This window comes from Poecilia mexicana, unplaced genomic scaffold, assembly GCF_051168715.1.
Source record: "Poecilia mexicana isolate PSO_F unplaced genomic scaffold, ASM5116871v1 scaffold_18, whole genome shotgun sequence".
Taxonomy (NCBI): Eukaryota; Metazoa; Chordata; class Actinopteri; order Cyprinodontiformes; family Poeciliidae; genus Poecilia; species Poecilia mexicana.
In genome coordinates this window covers 340,467-361,647 of record NW_028263387.1, presented here as the reverse complement: position 1 = coordinate 361,647, position 21,181 = coordinate 340,467, and the positions used below count along the sequence as shown (strand labels likewise).

Here is a 21,181-nt window from a genome sequence, read left to right as displayed (position 1 = left end):
TCAGTCATGGCTCTCCTGCTCCTCTTCCTCGTCATCCTCACAGTACCTTTGGAGCAGGTGGTGCAAGTGCTGCTGCAGGGCATCGGGCTGCAGAGCGTCCGGGGTGTCGTCCAGACGTTCCAGGTGTACATGCTTCCCCTGGGCATCCCTCACCACGGTCCTCTTCTGGGTGCGTGACTTATACATCTGGCTTCTGCAGGAGCAAGCAAACATGAGGAGGAGTGAGACCGATAGATCAGGTCAGGCCCTGAAAACACACAGACCTGGAGGGAAACATGGAACGGCATGTTATTTCTCTGATTCAGTGAGCAGAAATGGAATTGGAAATATTTTTTTTACCACAACTGAGTGGAACTAAATGAACGACAACTGGTCTGATCCAATTTTATTCAAAAACTGATCAGAACTAAGTCCTAAGCATTTCTTGTGCTGAAGACATCACTACCAAAATTCTGTCATAAAACTCTGGGCTGATCAGATAACAGTCAACCTGCAGCTGAGACACAAAAGCTCTGACTCTTTCTTCTAACATTTATTTCAAAACCTTCACAGTGTTCACTGGAGAACTGACAGAAAAGCGGCCTCTCCATTTTTTTTGTTCCATCAATTTTTGCCTTTTGGGACATTTGCTTTGGCCTGATTGACAATCGATTCAAAGTGAGACTGTTCCATTTTTGGCATGAATTAGGCGTTTAAAATAAGGCTTTTGGATACTTTTGTAAAACATACAAAAGCTCAAGCAAGCTTTTGTATGCTTGCTTGACCTGATTGTGTCGTGCCAATAAAATAGGAATCAATTCAGATTAATGAATAAACTATGGCAAAATGACATGGAATACTGGAAAATAACTTCAAAGCTCCCTAAAAAAGAAAAATCAATTTTGCAGAACCACAAATGCAGCACAACAGTGCTGTAGACCAAAGTATCCTTTTTTATCTTTTAGCTAAATTGCATGCCAGTTAAAGAAATTGGTTATTTGCTGAATAATTCAGCTGCAAAGTTGTGCTATTGTATTAATAAATCCTCAGACTTGATAAGAAATCAGTGCGTCAGTGATCTTCTGCTGGTCTGAATTCATTCCTTTGCGAAAGAATGAGTTTGACTTATAGCTCCAGAGTTCCTGGAATCATAAGTTAAAAACTAAAGAATATTTAATTTCATTAATAATTTAATTGACAAGAAGTTATTGGTTACAATTACTAATAATTACATAAACCAAACACAGATGCGAGTTCGGATTCCCAACAATCTTGATTCTACCATTTGAGGTTGGTACAAAATTTTTGGTTTTCAGAATTCTGATTTCCAACAAAACTAAAAAGTTCACTTGATTAATCTGCTGCCATACATCATGTGATCAGTGGGGACACCACAAACTAAAACGTTAGTTGTGTTAACCCTAAAGTATGAAATTGTATAAAGCTTTAAGTCCTGAAGACCTCAAAGTGTTTCACACTACATGTCCTTAGACCAGAGGAATGATGGCAACCACTGTTGCCATCATTCCATCCAGCCGCCGCTAATCCTAAACAGTAGCTCCACTAACCAACACTACTTAGCGTAAGTTAATGCTACACCAAGTGGAAGTTAATTTATAAAGTGCCAAGTTAAATTCAAATTAAACTCCCCCCTGCAATAAAACTCAAACCCTGAATATTCAGGGTTATAATCTTTCTGGATCATGATCCTCTGAATCATGACCATTTGGATGATTCAGAGGAATCCTGGGAGAAAGTTCAATGGTCAGATGAGACCAAAATAGAACTTTTTGGTCTTAATCCCACTCGCCGTGTTTGGAGGACGGAGAATGATGAGTACCATCCCAAAAACACCATTCCTACTGTGAAGCATCATACTTTGGGGTGTTTTTCTGTACATGGGACAGGACGACTACACTGACTGGGGCCATGTCTCGACGGGGGGAAATTGTGGGGAACAACCTCCTTCCCTCAGGTAGAGTATTGAAGATGCTCATTGTTTGTGGCTGGATCTTCCAAAGCACACAGCCAGGATAACCAAGGAATGGCTCCACGAAGAGCGTATCAAGGTTCTGGAGTTTTAGATTATGTCTCTCACAGTGGACAAGCACCCAAGATGAAAACTTCAAACCTCTCCATGATTTCTAAGTGGGAGAACTTGCAAAGTCGCAGGGTGTTCAAGTACTTATTTTCCTCATTCTAATTTTGATATTATAATTTACATGTCCTTACACATTGAATTTATATCTTGTTCTAACTGCCTGTATTTTATTTTGTTCTTTTATTCTTGTACGCCAAGTTTCATCAAGTTTTGACATGGGCTTGGCTTGACAAAAAATGGAAAAAGTTCAAGGGGTATGAATACTTTTGCAAACCACAGTAAATGTCTAACTGCTTGAAGAATTCTTAAGTCATTAACTAAAACTTCAACACAAGATGTCAAACTTTATTCAACTGATAATTTCTAAAAGAGCCAAGTGCTTGAGAAATCAACCAGAAACATTAATTTAGTAAAAACTAAGTGCACTAAACATTCTCAAAGTTGGAAAAAGCGGTAAATGAAAAGTCAACTCCGCTTTAGCCGAGTAGTGGAAGTCTGCCTGTGATGAACATCCGACTTAGTGCAGTAATGACCTCTCATTACTGCACTGGACATACTGCACATTACCTCTCATTGGTTACCATGGAGACTAAAGGTAGGCTGGAGTACAGACAATACTGCTGACATTTTAGAAAATGTCTTGATACACACATAGCAGGAATTAACTGATTATATATTCCAAAGCAGTTTTCCTCTATTTTATGTTTCTAATATAGATAAACCATTACTATATTATTTTTAATGGAACTAAAGTCCCATCTTATGCAGAGCATTGCTGATTTTCATGCTGAAATGAAGATTCTGGGATCAATACTGATGGATTGATTAACTGAATTCATCGAATGATGGTCTCTTATGAACCCAACCTTTGCCCCAAAAGCCAACCATAAAACCCAACTTCAACCACAAAGATTGTGTATTGATGCACAGCCATGAATTACTGGAGAAGGTTCATGAGATAAATTTCTCTCCACAACTTGCATCTTAAGATCCCCTCTATGAACACCATGAAGAGAATTGTTGAGTCAGCTTTGATGGAGTCCAACATTGCGTTGGGGTTAGGGTTAAGAGTGGAAAGGGACAGAGCAGATTGGAGTTTGAGGAAGCTTAGATCCTTCAATGATTACAGAAAAATTGCCTCCTGTGGAGAGCGCATTCTCTTCTGCCATCATCTGTTGGGTTAGTTTAGCAGCATCAGAGACTTAAAAAAGTCCAATAAGCAGATAAAGAAGGCTGGTTTTGTGACGGAACCTCTGAAGATTCTTCAGGTACACCCTACTGATCCTTGCAATAGTCATCAACATCTATAACAACTTCTTGATGAATCTTTAATAGTTTGAATTACATTTATTTTCCTTTGGGATTATTACAAATTGTGACCATCAGTCCTGCTTGTAACACTGAAGATACGTGTCAACCACAACAACCCAGGAGGACTGGGTCTTCTGGATCTCAAAGAAAATGTACCTTGCTGACCAACAAGGTGCTTCTAACAATCTTAAGGCTCTGACGGCTAAGTGCTCCTTTGGAAAGTTCTCCACTCAGATCAAACCAAGCTTGGAACAAACCCTGCTTTCCTTCTTTGAGGAGCAGAATTATTTGCCATTATTTGTCTTGAACAAGTAGACCAAGGACCAAATTACTCACCACACTTGCCACATTTAAATATTATGGTTTTCCGGCTCTCTTCAAAATCGGACACATTTCGTGACATGTAATACTGGCTCCAGTATGCAGTAACACACCTCCTTGGTAGAAGCTCTGACAGAACAGCAGACTTACAGCAAAACCTTTAGAATGTGCCTATAAGTGAGTTTAGTTTTTCATAGAATTTGTATCTTGAGCCAAGAGCTATTGGTGATCAGTTAGTTCAAAACTGGAACAAATGGTAAGATCAAGAGCCAAAACTTTACTCTTTGCATTTTTGAGCCAAGTTTAAGCACTGAAGGTATGAAGGGGAAGTCACACCATGCCTGTGACTAACAGCTTGTCTTCACAGTATTGCTCATAGCCCAACCTTTTAACCACAGAACCGTCCTCCTGTACCATCTCCTTCTCTACCACATGAGGCAGCAGCACTTTGCCAAAACCTCCAGCATAACTCAATGCCTGGAGGGGAAGAGTGAGGGAGAGGAGACACATCAGGTAGAGAAACTTCTGCTCAGCAAAAAGGTAACTGAAAAACATCACACCTTGCACAGATAAGAAAACAAGCAGATCAGAATCTCAACTTTTCCATCTGAACACGCTGACCTTTTCAAAGTCTTCCTGGGCTGAGGGGAGGTCTGCAGACAACAAGGGGTCTCCTCTCTGCTTCTCCATCCTCTCACCCCTGACTACGGTCGTCTTGACAACTTTGCTGACTTTTCGACCCTGAACAGGTTCCACCTCAAACTCTGACACTGTGGTGGCACCCAGAGCCAGGGGTTCGGAAAAGGTCAGCTGGAGACAGAACAAAAACACACCAAGAACTGTTGGGGAACTTCAACATGTGATAGTTAAACACAGTAATAGATCGAATTTCTGTGGGACACAGCCAAGGGTGGAAATTAACAACCCTTTCTCTCCAAATGGTGGCTTCTCTGAAGGCGCTCAGAGAAGCCTGCAGCGCCTTCAGACTTTTACCCGCGTAAAAGTCTGAAGTGGCGCGTAAGCACCGCCACCGTGGCGGGTTGACAATTTGAACAGGAAAAAAAACTGCATCTGTTTGAACTTCTGTCCAGGGGAGGACTGGCCGTCTGGAGTGCAGACTGATGGACATCAGTCTGTATATGGGGCGGCCCTAGGGTGTCATAATTTTTTTTTTTTAAGTATATTAAATATTTTTATCGACCGCAAAGGCCCACTGGTTGATTTTATTGATGGACATTGGGCTTATCCAATAAAATCCCTCGGTACTCCTTGCCCCGCCCCTCCCTTAACCCTAACCATTATGTATATAATGGTTGGCTATAGTGACCAACCATTATATGCATAATGGTTGGCCACCATTATGACAATTTAACGAAAATGGAACTTCACTGTCAGTAAATTTCCTATGTAAAAATCTAAGAAACATTGTGTGCTTTTCTTTTTGAGCCCCCCTGAGTCAAAACTTTGTAGAAACACCTTTGACTGCAGCTCTTTTAGGGTTTCTTTCTACAGGTGTCAAACTCCAGTCCTGGAGTCTAAAGGCTCCCTGCAGCCTTTAGATGAGCCTCTGCTGCACCACCTGAATAGAATAATTAGGTCATTAGCAAGGCTCTGGAGAACTGATCTACACAAGAAGGAGGTAATTAAACCATTTCATTCCAGTGTTTTGTACCTGTAACACATCTAAAAACTGCAGGACAGCGGCCCTTGAGGACTGGAGTTTGACACCCTGGTCTACAGACTGACATTATTGGACATCCTTTAGTTTAAAGTCTGTCAGATTGGATGAGAGTGTCTGTGAAGAGAAATTTTGAAGTCTTGCTACAGATTCTTATTGTCATTGTCTTTGTTTGAGCATGGACCATCCGCCTTGATTCCTCAAAATAAAAGTCCAGAGAGGAACCAGTCAACACACGTCTGCTTAACAAAAACAGACGTGTGTGTTTTCAAGAGAGTGGCAGCATCATGGTGTGGACCTGTTTTGTCCCAGGGGAACTGGTGTACTTCATAAAATAGATGCCATCATGATGGGAAGACCATTATGTAAAAATATTGAATCAACATCTAAAGACATCTAAGGACAAAGGGTCCAAATGGCTCTCCCAATGAGACAAGGGGTCTCCTCTTGTTGTCTAACCCTAACCAGCCAAAGTGGCTTAAAACACAGTCCCATGTTTTGGCACCACTCAATTCTACCCACCTTATTCCTAGACCCCATGAGGCTTTGCGTGATTTATAGGCGCGACTTCCGCTGCTAACCGGAACCGCGATTTGTTTACATGTTAGCAACTCGCTAACCGGCTGTCCACAGAGGTTTTATGCTATAAAATATGTGGGAACTCCAGCTATCACAGCTTACACGTAGCAATATTATTTTACCGCTAGCTACAGCTAATGCGGGGAGGGATGGTGACTTGAAGAAATGGCCGTAAATAACCCACACTAGCAAAGTTAGCTACTTCACTGACTCAGTTGCAGATGCGGGTTTTCTTCCCTTGGCTTTCTATCCACACAGTGAAATGAGCACACATAAAGCATTTTGGGTTCTCTCTTCAAGTTTACAATTTTTAACCAAATTCTTTTTGTTTCCTTATTTGTCAGTAAGTGATGAAAACTACTGCCTTTGTTATGGAAGCACGTTCAAGACACACCTGTTGTTGCAGCCACAAATTTAACTTGGTCTGATTATTGAAGTACAGCCACGAACAGAACAACGGCTACCCAAGCTTCGAAAGGGCAGACACTTTCCAGTGGCAGGTTGCTCTCTATAACAGGTTAATGTGGGATTCGGTTCGGTTCTGGTCCAGTGGGAACCAGAACCGAGCGCAGCAGCTGCGGTCATTTCTCCACTCATTTGCAGCGACACTCAGCAGGAGAACCTTGAGATTCTGGTTGTGATGGACTAAATGAGCCCAGATATTTTATTTTGTCTTATAAAAAATGTTCCTGGCTCAAACATAATGATAAAGACTGTTGAGGAAAAATGATTATTTTAGTGTTTAATACAGTTAAACACTGTATGGCATGTGTAAAAGGTATATTGAGTCATTTTGATCAAATTTCTTAATTTTGAACAGGTTTGTGTTAATGATTTAAAAACTAACCTATTGATGGGTAAGTATTCAAAGTACAGAAGGAAAATAGAGATCAAAAAGGGAACTCTCACTGAGGCTCTTGTTGTTATCAGAGGACAGGAGGTCATAAAATTAGCATCTGCAGGGAGGCAGCATCACTTGGATGAGCGGGAGAGAGAAGTTTGCTCGGTTCACTTCAAAAGTCTTCCAAAACTAACATCTGGGACGGTGTAAAACTGAATACAACATAGAATGTTTAAAACCACTAACATTTAATTTGTAAGACATTTTTCTTAGTTACTAATAGCATGCTTTTAATGAAAATTGTATTATCTAGTTTTAGAATTACTAATCTAGTAAATGATGAATGTATTTGAAAATTGTATTATTTGTGACTATATCAGATTCAAATGGAAATGGTGTGATGGAAAATGTTTTGTTTAGTATTAGAAAATTGCTCAGGTTTATGGTGAAAGGGGTTTTGGAAAATGATTGTGTTAACTTTTATACTTAGGATTGAATGTTATATTGGATAGGTTAAAAAAGGAATTTTACTCCATTCTATTCTGTTGATTGTATGAACCACTTTTTAGTTTAAGGCAGGACTCGATCTTTTGAGGTGCTGAGTGCAGAAGAGCAAAACTGGGTTTGTGGAGATAACCCTGAACTAAATTACCGAATTTAAGTTTGTTCCTGAGAATCTATGTAAGGAGAAGAGCGGGAGAGACTTCAGATTTCACAGTTATCTATGATAACTATGATACTTTTCTTATGTTCTTCTTTGCCCAGATGGCCTTAAAACCACAGGAGTTCAGGACAAGCTCTGCTCTCCTTTTGTTAAACAAAGGGGACAAAATGGCTTTTGATCTTGGAAGCAAATTGTAAGGAGGCTCTAACTTTTAAGAGGGTCCAAGACAGCTTCCAGTTGGTCAAGCAGAGATACGCCTTATTTGAACATATTAAAGAGGGAAAACACGCCTTTAATATAAAAGTTTGTACACAGGAGTAACAAATCAGATTGCTGCCTTATTTTGCTTTTTTTGCATCAGCACTCTCCAAAGACGCGTCTTTGCCTTTTTTCTTACTATCCTCTTTGTCTCAGGTAAATGAATGTATGTCTCTGTTGTTCTGTTGTCATTTTATGTGTTGTCTTCTATTTGATTAAACGCTGTAATTCTGTGACGTCGATACGCATTGTTTTTCTCTGTGCCAACACGTGGCCGTCGCGAGACGACCCGGGATCATAAAGGAAGAGAGAAACAGCCAAACTTTTTCCAAAATTAACTAATTCAGAAAAATCTTCCTTAACAAGACTCAGATCATGAACTTTATTATTTTTTATATACAGACAAAAATAAAATTTATATCACACCAAGCTAATATTATGTAGTTCTGGTGTTTTACACTGTCGGCGCTAATGGCAGCTCAGATCTCTGACCAGCTTCTCTGCTTTTCTCTTTATTACTGTCAGTTCTTCAGAGAAACGAGCTGCTAGCAGCTCTGCTAAGTCATTCTGTTACAAAATGTAATGATCATGTTTCTGTCGCTCCCCGAGATTAAACTCACAATTACGATCCTCTGTACTGAGCAGCTCTCTGATAGCAGACGGTGTGTCTGTGAACAAGTTTAACCGAAAAGAGAGCTGTAACTTCTATCATGTATGTAGATTAGCAAAAAACCCAACAAGTTACAGTGAAATACTGCTACTTCCGGTGGGCGCCGGAAGTAAGACCCATAATCGTTTCCCCAGTAAGCCTCCCAGGAATAAGGTGGATAGATAATAAAAACAATTTGTTCATTGGAACAAGCCCAAAACACAAAGTTTAATCTGATTTAATTTCAGAAAAAACGTTGTTTTATTTGGTGTATGCAAGGATCCTATTCCAACTGTAGATATAGGCCCAGGAAATGGGACCCACCTCTTTCTGGTCTCCCCTGCTGTGAAGCACAGTTCTCTTTGCCACTCTGGACACAGCATCTCCCTCCTCTATCTTCACCATCTCCTGGTGGGAGCCATCAATGCTCACTTCCTGTGTTTCTGACCCATCCGGAGACATACATTTACGAATCACCTTCCGCGTGATCTAGTGATGATGAATGCAAATGGACAATTACGGTGAGAGGGTCGGCACCCTACTGTTTGGAGCCTCTGTTATTGTCTTGTATTTCTTACCTTCTTCACTACCATGTTGCCATGTTCATCTGTGTACTTCTCTTCAGTCACAGTCTGTGGTGGAATGTCTGGCAGTATATCCGCCTGCACAAACAAATCAGTTGCAGAATACCATTGGTGGCAGTCTACCTAAGATGATCTTGTCCCACCTGGGTTCAGGCAAGGCTGACAGACTCATGCAGTTTCTATGAAAGTTAAAACAGCAATTGGATTTGGTGGTTAATTTCCTGGTCAATAATATTTCTTTAAATTATAGTTCATGTGTTAATTTTTTTTTCTTGGTAGTGAAATTTTTTTTTATCTGCTTTAGTTATTCAGCAGTTATTTGATAGTGGATAATAAACCCTTGGTTTTATTGGTAATCAGCTCTCATCACTCGTTACATTTTAATTACCTCTTTAGTGAGTGGAAAACTGTTTATTCTTTAAACTGAAAAGTTATGAGAGTATGCTTATGGTTTCCAGTGAACTTACCCTCACTGAAAACATTTTTATATTTTAAAAGACAGAAGCTTTTCTTAAGAGGAATGTTGTACTAGTTATTGTTACAATAAATGTTTTGTCTTGAAAGTTCAGTTTCACTATATAAAACTTTTAAGAACCTGTGAAACCCGACCACCCACTCCACCTCCTTGTGTTGTTGCATCATCTTTTATGTTACCTGAATGATTATTCTGCGTCGGACCACTCTGGTGGTCAGCACCTCCTCCTCTGAGCTATCAGAGGACAGTGCTCCTAGCTCCTCTGCTATCTCCTGGAGACAGCACACAACCAGCATGGGTGAATGTCATGTGTTCTGCAGTAGTACTACAACAAACTGCTACAGGCAACCCATGCTTAGGCTTTTCTCTTAACCTCACACTCTTCTGTCCTTGTAAGGGAAATAAATTCAAAATGCTGTACATAAAAGTGATGTGAGATGAAGAGAAGGCACAATAAAGCAACAATGTTCAACTAAAACAAACATGCAGCAATAAGAGCCAGCTTATCTACTGCTCATGAGGATGAATTGAAATGTCAAATGGGAGAAAGAAATATAGAACTGTTCAGTGTTTTCATTTTTGACACTATGGGGGGAAACAACATGCGCACACACCAATTGATGCAAACAGTGGTGCATGTAGTAGAACTCTTCAGAGCAGCTTGTTAATCTCAACTGTGCATCAAAGTGAACAACTGCAAATACTTCTTCACAGCATAAACATATTTGCCTTTTAAGTTTATGCTCTTGTGCACATCAGTTTCATAAAATCAATCTAGGTTTTTTTTCTACATCTTGTGTGCAGCAGCAATTTGAAACTAGGCAAGTCAGAAACCAGTGCTCATGCTCATCCTCTTACCATTCCCAGGAAGTCATCATCATCGTAAAACCCAGCTTGATCTCTAGATAGAAGCTGCTCACAAATGGGAAAGCCACCCTCTGCAGCACACTCCCGTGAAACATCTGAATCATAAGTAAATTCACCAAGACTTTCACTGCCAGAAGACAGTTGCCTTTTAGGTTCTACTTGAAGAAAACGTTGAGTGGTGTGCTCAGGGTGGACTTTCAGTAGGCCCATATCTGAACTACTTCTTGGGTTTATTGGAGAGTGCTCAGAATAATAAGTTATCTCATCTTCTGGCATCACATCTTCTGGTTCAAAAAAGTCTTGTTGGCAGTCAAAGAATTCTAGCTCTGAATCTGATGGATGTGGAGACTTGGCAACCTCACTTGATATCTTTTGTCGGTTGGTTGTAGTGTTTGGTTCAAATTCTGATGCTGTTCTCTCGAATTCAGAGAGGACTCTCCTAAAGCCTAGAGAAAATGCAAAGTCTTTGGTGACTTCTGACTCTTCGCTGACGGTATCTTGAGAGGCAAATTGTGCTGAGCTGGGACCACTAAACACCCGAGACACTGGACTCAAATCATCGGAGAATGCTTGGCCACATTCAGAAACTCCCAAGGCTTGTTGACTTGAAAATATTGTCTTATAATCAGTTGGTAGCAAAAACTCATCTGACTTGGGTGAAAAAGGTTGATTGGACTGAACTTGCATAAAGTCACATGTGTCTGGATTCTGTCTGGACACATGGGACTTTAAACTTGAAGCTTTCTCAATCACAGACAGTACAGGAGGAACAGTTCGGTGTGTTTTGTATGAAGTCTGGTCAGGTGGGAGTATGGGATCTGATGTGATTGGCTTATCATCAAAGAACAGCTCTGTAGTTTTACTGCCACCATTTGTTGCTGATGTGACAGGAAACTGGTTGCTCTGGGTATCAAATGTTCGAAAGTCTGGGGGAACCTGGAATGAAATGATTTATGTAAGTTTATTACATCTGCACAGAGGTTATGTGAACCTCTGAAAGCCTTTTAACTCATTAGTGCCACTGCACAATTTAAATTAAACTTGTATTGTTTCCATCACCCATCAGTCAGTTAGACCTATATAATTTATATCTAAGCCAGGGGGGCCCAAATCCAGTCCTTGAGGACTTGCAACCTTTAGATACATCCCTTTTCTAACACATCTGAAGCAAAGGAAAGAGTCATTACTGAACCAAATGGCAATTCAGTCATTTGGTTCAGGTGTGATGGAGAGGGGATTTATTTAAGTTAAAGAATATTAGTTCTCCAGACCTGGACTTGGTTATCCTGGTGTAAGAAAATGTTGCAGTATTTCATCATCAAACAAAAATGAACCAGAGGAAAATAGGAAGTGGTTAGTAATATTAGCAACCCAAAAAAGATCCAAAACTCCTTCAAAGTATCAAAGGCCTCTGTTCCTAAAGTGTTAGCCCGGCATGTCCTGAGTTAAAAGCAGTGTGTTGTTTTTGAGTTATCAAAAGGTTATTGGTTCATTCTCATGCTCTATGTCTTACCCTATGATGGGCTGGTTTGCCCTGTAGTTCTTCACCACTTTTTTGTTGGGTCTTTGTTTCCTTTTGTTTTGCATCTTTAGCTGTTGATGGCTTTGGAGACAAGTATTCTCTGGCATCTTCATCTGCTTTTGATCTGTGGAAAATTTCTTCTTTGCATATCCAGAATTTTGACTTGGATTCTGTCATTTGTTGCAGATGAGGGCAATGTTCTTTAGCAGATTTAATGAGTGATGATGACACATCATCACTCATGTGGGGTGAAACCTCTGAACTGAGCTCATCATCAAAACAAAATGTCTTCTCAGATTCAAAGCTTGCAGGGCTCAGAGGTCTGGGGTTATCATCAGTCCAACATTCAACGGGTAAGGCTACAAACTCAGAGTCTGATGACAAAGACACAGGTGAGGGTGATCTATCATAGGAAGTAGGATCCATAAAATAAGAAGATAAAATTCTCATAAATTCAGGAACTGGTGAATCAGGCAATAACCAACTGAACTCATTGATGGATGAAATGGATTCAGGTGAGGAGGGTCGACTAGTGTTTCCATCTGACATATCAGCAGAATCACTGGATTCAGAATCTGAGGATGAGCTTAAGATAAGATGTCTCACGGGGTACACCTGCGGTATTGGAGCAAACTGAGGGATGGGAGAGTCTGGAGAAAGTGACCTATTCTGAACCCATTCTGAAACGGTTTCTGGAGTTGATGCTCTTTGGTCAGACATGGCTAACTGGAAAGACACAGGTCTGTACTCAGGCAGTGACTGAGATGACAAAGGCCTCTGACTCTCATCCTGATTCTCAGACAGAGCAAATTCTGGAGATGAAGGCCTGAATTCTAAAAAGTCTGGATTCAGTTGCAATAAATCAAGATCTGAAGCTTTAGATTTAGGAGATGATGTAGTTCTGAGATACTTGACACATTCGGAGAATACCAACCTCTGTTCTGGTAATGTGGCATCTGGTGAGAGGGGCCCAAATTCACTGACAGATTTTGCAGATTCGGGTGATACTCTAGTGTCTTCCACCTCCGGTAAATTTGGACTGAGACATTCTGGAGATCTGTAGAGATTATTGCTCTCTTTGTCAGATACTGAGGTAGATAGCAAAGGATTATACCACAACTGTGTCTCTGATGATTCAAGCTCTAGCTGCTTGTAAAGAGCTGTTCCTGATAACAAAATGTGTTCAATCATTGGACGTGGTGATTCTGTCAGTCGTGTGTTGTTCATTGCTCTTTTTGTTTCTGTAGCAGAGAACTGATGAGTAACTTCTGAATGTTTTAATAAAGATGATCGATCTTTGTCATTTTTGTTTTTTATTCTATTGTCATGTTGATTATTTGTAACATTCCTTTCACGTGTATCTTTGTTACGAATAAACTGCATGAAAGCTGTTTTACTAATAAAGGTTTCTCCTGCATACTGAGGATCTCGTACCTGAGAAATCAACTTCCATAGCTCAGCGTCATAAACAAGACTGTACTGAGGTACAGTGGCAGGTGGGAGAGGCTCAACTGATGTTTTTGAAACAGTGCAATCACTGGTTTCAACCAGTGATGATTTGGGTGCTAAATGCTCTTCTTTCTCTGACTCCAATGATTCTGGTGAATATGTCCTCGCTTCTGCATAAAATGGTATTGATAACTGTGACATTTCATCAGAATATGAAAATTCTATTGATGGATAGCTTGTTATAATCACAGCAGATTCCACAAATGTCTGAGTAAAATCAGATACTGGAGATTCAGGAGGATATTCAATATCTGATCTTTCTGACTGAGGTGATACTGTTCTTTTGTCTTCAAGCCCTTTGTCAAATGAATAATATACCAAGTAATATTCAGTATCTGACAGCAGAGACTCGGGGGATGAAGCCCTAGTGTATGTTTCCTGTATTACAGTCTCAAGTACATTCTGAGTAAAAGAAGGAAGTGGTGAGTCTGGTGATAATCTTGTGTTTTCCTCAATTGACTCTGGAGATTCACTTCTATTGCTTGTAAGTGACATCAATTCACCAGGTGACATGGATTTGAATTCTGGTATGGACTCAGTTGAAAATGACCTGTCTTGAATCTGTGACTCTATCGACAGAAGAGAATCTTTCCTATGTTCAACATCAAATCCCATTGTTATCAAAAGTTCACCTAAAGCGTACTCAACATCTGAGTCAACAGACTCAGGGGACGGTGATCTATAGCCAACATTTACTATAACATGTTCTCGCACTGCTTCTTTGTAATCAGATCTTCTCAAGTCTGGAGACTGTGCCCGGTTTTCATCACCAGATGAAACACCTCCTGAACTTGGAGAAGATTGTCTGTTGTCATACAATAATGACCCCAGGCTTAAAACAATATATTCAACCTCTGAACAAGTTGACTCAGGGGATATCGACCTACTTCTAAAAATTGCCTTGGGTAGTTCAAACACTGGCTGCACAAGGTCATGTAGAGGAGAATCAGGTGAAAGCCTGATTGATGTTAAAGATTCTGGGGAAGAAGATCTACTTTCAGTTAAGCTTGGAAACTCTGAAGGCATTTCTAAATCTGAAAACACTGATTCAGGTGACGTGGACCTTAGTTCCAAGTTAGGTATTATGGAGTCCTGTTGCCTAAATATGGGAATAGGTGAATCTGGCGAAAGTGGTCTCAGCTCTTCTTTGGATATTCTTGAACAAGGAGATTCTGCTCGGACTCCAAAAAGCCAAGTCATACACAAATCAGTCTCCACATCTTCCTCCAAGAACTCAAACTCAGGAGAAGTGGACCTGTATCTGACCGTTACATTAGAAGATAAGGCTATGGGGTACAGAGGTAAAGGAGAGTTGGGAGACAAACATCCAAGCTCATCATCTGACTGTCCTGATGGGAAGTATTCTACACTGTCCTCAAAATCTAAAGTCTGTGAAATTAAAGGGGCATATTCAACTTCTGACGCCTCTGATTCAATTGATGATGACCTGTTGTAACTTATCTTATGATGACTGTCAGAAAAGTCCAGAAAAGTAAAGTCAGGAACAGGTGAATCTGGAGAAAGCAATCCATATTGACTTTGAGGTGTTAGGGATAGAGGTGATAGGGGGCAATCATCTATCATCAGAGAGGAAGATAATTCCATTTCCAAATCTGAATACACTGATTCTGGTGAAGTAGACCTTGAAACAAAGAGTGAAACTATGGATTTTTCTGGTATTTGAGTAAGTGTGAAAATGGGAGAATCTGATGAAAGAGCATCAAACTCTTCTTTGGATGTTGTTGAACCAGGAGATGTCGCTCTGTCTTCAAAAAGCCAAGTTGTACACAAATCAATCTCCAAATTTTTGTCTGAAGCCAATGACTCAGAAGATGAAAACATTACATTCATGTGACATATTTCAGCACGATTACGTGTAAATTCAGGAATGGGCGAGTCTGGCCTCAATTCGTCTTGTGATATTGAAGAACCAGGAGTTACTGCTCGGCCTTCAAAAAGACAAGGCACAGATATGTCCAATTCTAAATTGGTTTCTTTGTCTGAAGATAGTGAGGTTAGGGATGAAAAACTTAAAGCTAAGTGTGAATTGAAGGACTCTTGTAGCACCTGAGTAAAATCAGGAATGGGGGAGTCTGGTCTGAATTCAGATTCAGATGGTGAACCAGAAGATGCTCCTCTATCCTCAATAAGCCAGGACTTACAAAACTCTATCTCTAACTTCTCATCTGAATACACAGGAGATGCAGAGCCACATATTAATGTGTTTTCCTCCGTGTGTGTGTATTGATGTATTGGTGAGTCTGGGAATAAATGTTGGTATTCATGCAAAGACAGATTTGACTCTGGGGAATTTGGTCTTTCTTTAACTTCATCTTCAAACAGCTGAGAAATGAAGGGAGCAAAATCCAAATCTGAATGATTGGATTCAGGTGATGATGCCCTGTAACTGTAATCAACATGAGCAACTGAGAAAAGTTGTCTAAAGTCAGGTACTGGAGAATCAGCTGGAAGATTTTTGTATTCACTACCTAAGGCTACAGAGTCAGGAGATAGACACTGTTCCTCAAACCACATCACCCCCCAATTCATTTCCACCTCCAAATCTGATGACACTGTCTCTGGGGAAGAAGATCTAAGCTCATAGCATCTATTTATGGATTCCTGTAGTGCTTTCCTAAACTCTGGAATTGGAGAATCTGGGGAGAGCGCTCTGAATTCATTTGGAGAACCAACAGATTCAGGGAATGTTGATTTGAAAATGAAAGTCAGAGACACAGGTGATATAGACCTACACTCTGACTCAGAATCAGATGACAAAGGTCTCCTTTCATGCTTGGCTTCTGACTCAAATGCATCTGGTATGCTTTCAGTTTGCCTCGAAATACTCATTAGAGGAGCACACTCCAAGTGTGAAGAAGGAGATTCTGACCTGAATCCAACAAATGAGGGAAAACGTTCAGTTTCTTCTGCTTTGAACTGACTTACAGTTGAATCAAGTAATGAGGTCTGACATTCACCTTTTGGTATTACTGAATAAGCTGTAATTGACTCTGATACTGCAGGCCTGAAATCTGGGAAGGGTGAATCATGTGATATTGCACTCCTGTCATCAACAGATATTGCTGAAGTCATTGAATGATGTGTGCTTTCACTGAAAGTTGTGAGCATGCAATATTCTGAATCTTCATCTGACACAGTTGATGCTGGTAAATCTAGCAGAGACTGAGAAATGTTGAGGTGTTGAAAGGAAAATATGGGATCTTGAGAATCTAGACACAAGTTGGAATCTGATGTTTTAGCACTTGTAGTCATTTCCAAAAGAGACAAAGATCTGGATTCTAATTCTGCATCGCCTGACCTTATATTATCCTCCAACTCGCTTGTTCTTACTACAGGGGATTCTGGAAAATACTCAGTTCTGGTGCGAACATATTCAAAAACTCCTGTTTTACTAAAGAATGTCTCCCCACTGTACTGAGGATCTCGTACTTGAGAGATAAGCTTCCAAAATTCTGCATCAAAAACAAGTCTGTAGACTGGTACCCTGATTTCCTTTAAAGAAGTAGAAGTATTGGTCTGTACTATCATCATGGTCCCAGATGCTTGTGATTCTGGTGAGTCAGGTCTCTGTTCTGAAATAGATAAGTCTACATCTGATTGTGCATATTCAATATCTGACATCACACAGTCTAGATCTGAAAGAACTGAACCGGGTAATAAGGATCTCTGTTGTGTGTTCATATTAACTTTTACTAAAGTGTGTTCAAACTCTGGAATGCATGAGTCTAGTGAAGCAGAACAGCTTTTCTTAGCAGAATCTATAACAGACTGTCTGCTCTCATTAAATGCTGATGTTATAGACACAAACCCAAATTCAATATCTGACATAGCAGAAACAGGCGATGAATGCCCTTCAAGTGAAGCCAGATCAGATTCTACAAGAATTTCTCCGAACTCTGCAATGGGTGACTCATGTGAAAGTGGCCCGTGTTCATCCATGGAGTCGATAGATGGAGGTCGGCTCTCACCAAATAATGATTCCAAAGAGACAGATCGAGACTGCATGTCTGAAGCCACTGAAACAGGAGACAGGCATCCATCCAGAGTGGTTGAGACATGGGGGTCCAGTAAAACCTGGCTAAACTCTGGGATAGGGGATTCTGGTAACAAGAGGTATGTTTCATTAACAGAATCTACTGAAGAAGATCTACTGGCATTGAATAGCAATTCTAAAGAGACACAGCCATACTCTATATCTGAGGTAACAGAAACGGGTAAAGAATATCTACCTTGTGCAGACAGATCATAGTCTTGCACAACTCGTTCAAACTTTGGTATGGGTGACTCAGCTGAAAGTGACCCATCTTCCTCAAAGGAACATATGGATGGAGGTCGGCTCTCACCAAATAATGATTCCAGAGAAGCAGACCCATAATGCATGTCTGAGGAACTTGAAACAGTAAACACAGATCCCTGCAGGGTGGTTTGAGGATGGAGGTCTGTTAAAAATAGGCTAAACTCAGGAATGGGGGATTCTGTTGAGAGAGGATAGTTTCTGTCAACAGAATCTACAGATGAAGGCCACCTGTCACCATATAATGATTCCATTGACGCAAAACTGTCCTCTGCATCTGAACACAATGAAACAGGTGAAAAGGATCTCTCCCATAGTGTTAAATGAGTTTCTAATGAGCTTTGTCCAAACTCTGGTACAGGAGATTCATGTGAATGAGGTTTGTTTTTATCAACAGAATTCAAAGATGGGGGTCTGTTCTCAAAGGGTATTGTTGCCAAAGAGACACATCCATACTCATCAGCTGAGTAGACAGAATCATTGAATGAAGATCGGTCAGATATCTCTCTTATAAAAGATTCTGATAACATTTCAAAACTGGGAACAGGAGAGTCGATTGATCGTGTCTTATTTGCACTGACAGATGATACTGAATCAGGAGATGATGGTCTGTCCTCAAAAAATAAAATGTTTAAACCTAATTCTATTTCCAGATCTGACAAACTTGATTCTGGTGACACTGATCTGACACCACGTATTGAAGCATCTGTGAAGGAGGTCTGGAACTGAGGAATAGGGGAGTCTAGTGTTAAGGCTTGGTGACTACCTGCAGATCTGCCTGACAGAGAAGAGTCTGGCCTTACCATTTCTAGCAGCATTAGCGATTCAGGTGACGATGGCTGGGATTGCGCTTCAGAGTCAGGTGATAATGACCTTTTGTATATTTCTACTGACAAATAATTGGTTTGATCATCAATAGCTTCTCCTGAATTTTCCTGATTATAGTCTAACAATGTGTCATAAAATTGATGGTTTCCTTCTTTGCTTCTAAATGTTTCTCTTGAATATTGAGGATCATGGATTTGAGAAATTATCCTGGAAGGCTCTGCATCATAAGCTAAACTGTAGCCTAATGGAGGCTCTTCTGTTTTGACTGCAGGCCAGAAAGCTGAAAACTCTTCAAGTGTGTCTGAAGTTGATAGTAATGAGCATTTAAGATCCTCAGATGTAGGTTGTTGAGACAAAGACGGTAAGGATGTCTCACCGAACATTTTCATTCTAACTGATGTAACACATTTAACATTCACATTTGATTTTTTTGCCTCTGAATAAACTGGAGATAGTTGTGTTTTACTGCCATCAGTTGACAGAAGCTTTGTTTTTTCCAGGGGTGGAGCAATGTTTTGGTCTGACTCTGTACCGTCAGCTTGTAGCGACTCTGCTTGGGATGATTTTTGTTGTACTACCGACCTTTCTTCCGTCTCTGTTCTTTGTGTTATTTCAAATTTACCAAGACCCGATTCTTGTGGAATAACAACAGTTTGTGCAAATTCAAGTGCAAACTCTTTGTGAAGAATTTGGTCTGTTTCAGGAGAAGTCAATAATCTATAATCAGTCTCAGAGCCACAAGATTCAGGAGATAGTGGCCTATCCTCAAAACATGACAACAAAGGCATGGCTTTGTACTCAACAACTGACAATACAGATTCTGTTGAGGATGCGTAATAATTTCCTAGAACTGCATGATGTGCAGAGGACATATACTGTGGTATTGGAGAATCAGGGTACAGACACTCATCAACTGTGTCTGATTCAGGAGAATGCCTTCTAATGTCTAACAGTGTGGACTGTGGTGACATCGGCCTGTATTCAGGCACTGAATCTGAAGAAACAGATCTCTCTTCAACATTATGCAGAGAAATAACCCAGTCATCTTCATTTTCACATTGTAACTTTGTTAGTGATTGTTGATTTTTCTGTGCATCACATAACAATGATTTTAGCAGGTGATCATCAGTTTTGGAAGCCAAAGTTATATTTGTTGGTTTAAAGGAGGAAGTTGTGTACAACTCTGATAATTCTGCTGACACAGATTCATCTCCAGATTTAACAAGAGAAGGTGATAAAGCTTGGTCTTTATGATGAAACAGCACTGAAGACATTGAGCTGGTTTCTGTGCCAGGGCCAGATAATCTGGAACTGTGGTCTCCAAGAAAAACTGGATCAGGCCAGTTTTCTGACTCTGGTGAAGATGACATACCATCATACTGAAAAGGCTCACAAGGAGATTGTCTAAAATGTTGGGCAGGAGAGTCTGGTGGAGATAATGAGGTGACCTTATGGAAACCATAATCAGGTTCAAAAAGCGAATACACCGTTTCAGAAATAATGGACTCAGGAGACGATACTCTGTCCTCCATGTTAAAAGTTAATGAATGCGGTGACATGGACTGCTCACCACTATAGACACTGACTGATGATACTGCACTTCCGATTGGTCTTCTGTTTGAAACCATTGATCTTAATGGTCTTTCTTCCGCATCTGATGTTAAGAGCAAAGGAGTATGGTTTGACCTTGGGGCTGCAGTCCCATCCTCTCCAAGCTCCCATGATAAGAGAGGTGGTGGAAGCGGGGATAAGGGTCTAAACTGTGGCACTGGAGAATCTGGGGAAAGTAAATTCAGCTCATTTACCGATGAGACGGACTCGGGTGAGGAGGCCCTGGACTCGCTTAGGAGTATTACAGTATCTGGAGAACACTCAGGTGAGCTTTGAAGGTCAGAAATTATTCCAGGCATTGATTCATACTCAGGCAGAGATGGTGCTCTGAGTGACTTTGCTTTTTCAAAGCTATACTCAACCCTGGATATGCCTGAAACAAAATCTACTGAGTGAAAATGTTCTCTCTCTAATTCTATGCTACCCTTTGTGAGGCTATGAGTTGCCTGAACTTCATCTTTTCTGACTGCTTGAAGGGGTGAATTCTCAGCTATTACAGAGAGATCCTGAGCCTCTGAATCCATGGATTCAACACCATACCCATACAGGACTTTATAAAGTCGGGGTGACACTTCATCCACACTTACTGTGGCCATTTGCTTGGAATGCGTGCATTCTGTCCTGATTGTGAACCCTGATGTGGGCAAAGCAAGCTGTTCACTCTTAGTTTGTTGTGCTGCTGATCCTTTTTCAGAAGCCTCATCAGGTTTTGTGAGTTCCATAGAAAGTTTTTTAAAGTCCTGTTCAGCTTGCTCATACTCAAACAAGCTGTCACCAAAATCAGTCATGGACAGCGGTCGGTCTTCACAAACACCAGTTCGTGAGCTGTTGAAAGTCTCTCGCAGCGCTGATGGGGATAGGTAATCTGTGATGTCTCCTGTAAGAGTAGTTCGTAGACACTCCAAACTCCACTCCTCGCCCCCCTCCGCCCCTTCACTGTCAACAGCTCCTTCATCTTCACATGGTTCAAAAGTGGATTTGGGAGGTGGGGTGACCTGGGCACACAACTTAGGCCCCCCTTTGTACACAGGGTCTATCACGTGGGAACGGAGGTTGTAGGGAGAGGTGCGGTACAAAGTGAAGAAAGGA

General features: G+C 40.7%; 3 protein-coding genes across 3 annotated transcripts in view; all 3 read right to left on the bottom strand.

Annotated features, from left to right (window-relative positions):
* ank2b (ankyrin 2b, neuronal) overlaps positions 1–21,181 on the bottom strand; it is a 118,170-nt gene continuing 96,989 nt past the window's right edge. The window contains exons 41-45 of the mRNA XM_088015971.1: positions 8,960–9,043; positions 8,706–8,870; positions 4,334–4,522; positions 4,065–4,189; positions 1–193 (exon numbers count right to left, since the gene is read on the bottom strand). Coding sequence (XP_087872097.1) covers positions 1–193; positions 4,065–4,189; positions 4,334–4,522; positions 8,706–8,870; positions 8,960–9,043 — 756 coding nt within the window. The remainder of the gene's footprint in view (positions 194–4,064; positions 4,190–4,333; positions 4,523–8,705; positions 8,871–8,959; positions 9,044–21,181) is intronic.
* LOC106909019 (uncharacterized) lies at positions 9,828–11,623 on the bottom strand. The gene is made up of 2 exons (XM_088015404.1): positions 11,579–11,623; positions 9,828–11,243 (listed from the first exon to the last, which is right to left on the bottom strand). The coding sequence occupies exons 1-2, from the start codon at positions 11,621–11,623 to the stop codon at positions 10,287–10,289; spliced, it is 1,002 nt and encodes a 333-aa protein (XP_087871530.1). The 3' UTR covers positions 9,828–10,286.
* On the bottom strand, positions 11,463–21,177 carry LOC148153840 (uncharacterized). The gene has a single exon (XM_088015983.1). It carries the CDS (start codon positions 20,878–20,880, stop codon positions 11,803–11,805), a length of 9,078 nt encoding a protein of 3,025 aa, XP_087872109.1. The 5' UTR covers positions 20,881–21,177; the 3' UTR covers positions 11,463–11,802.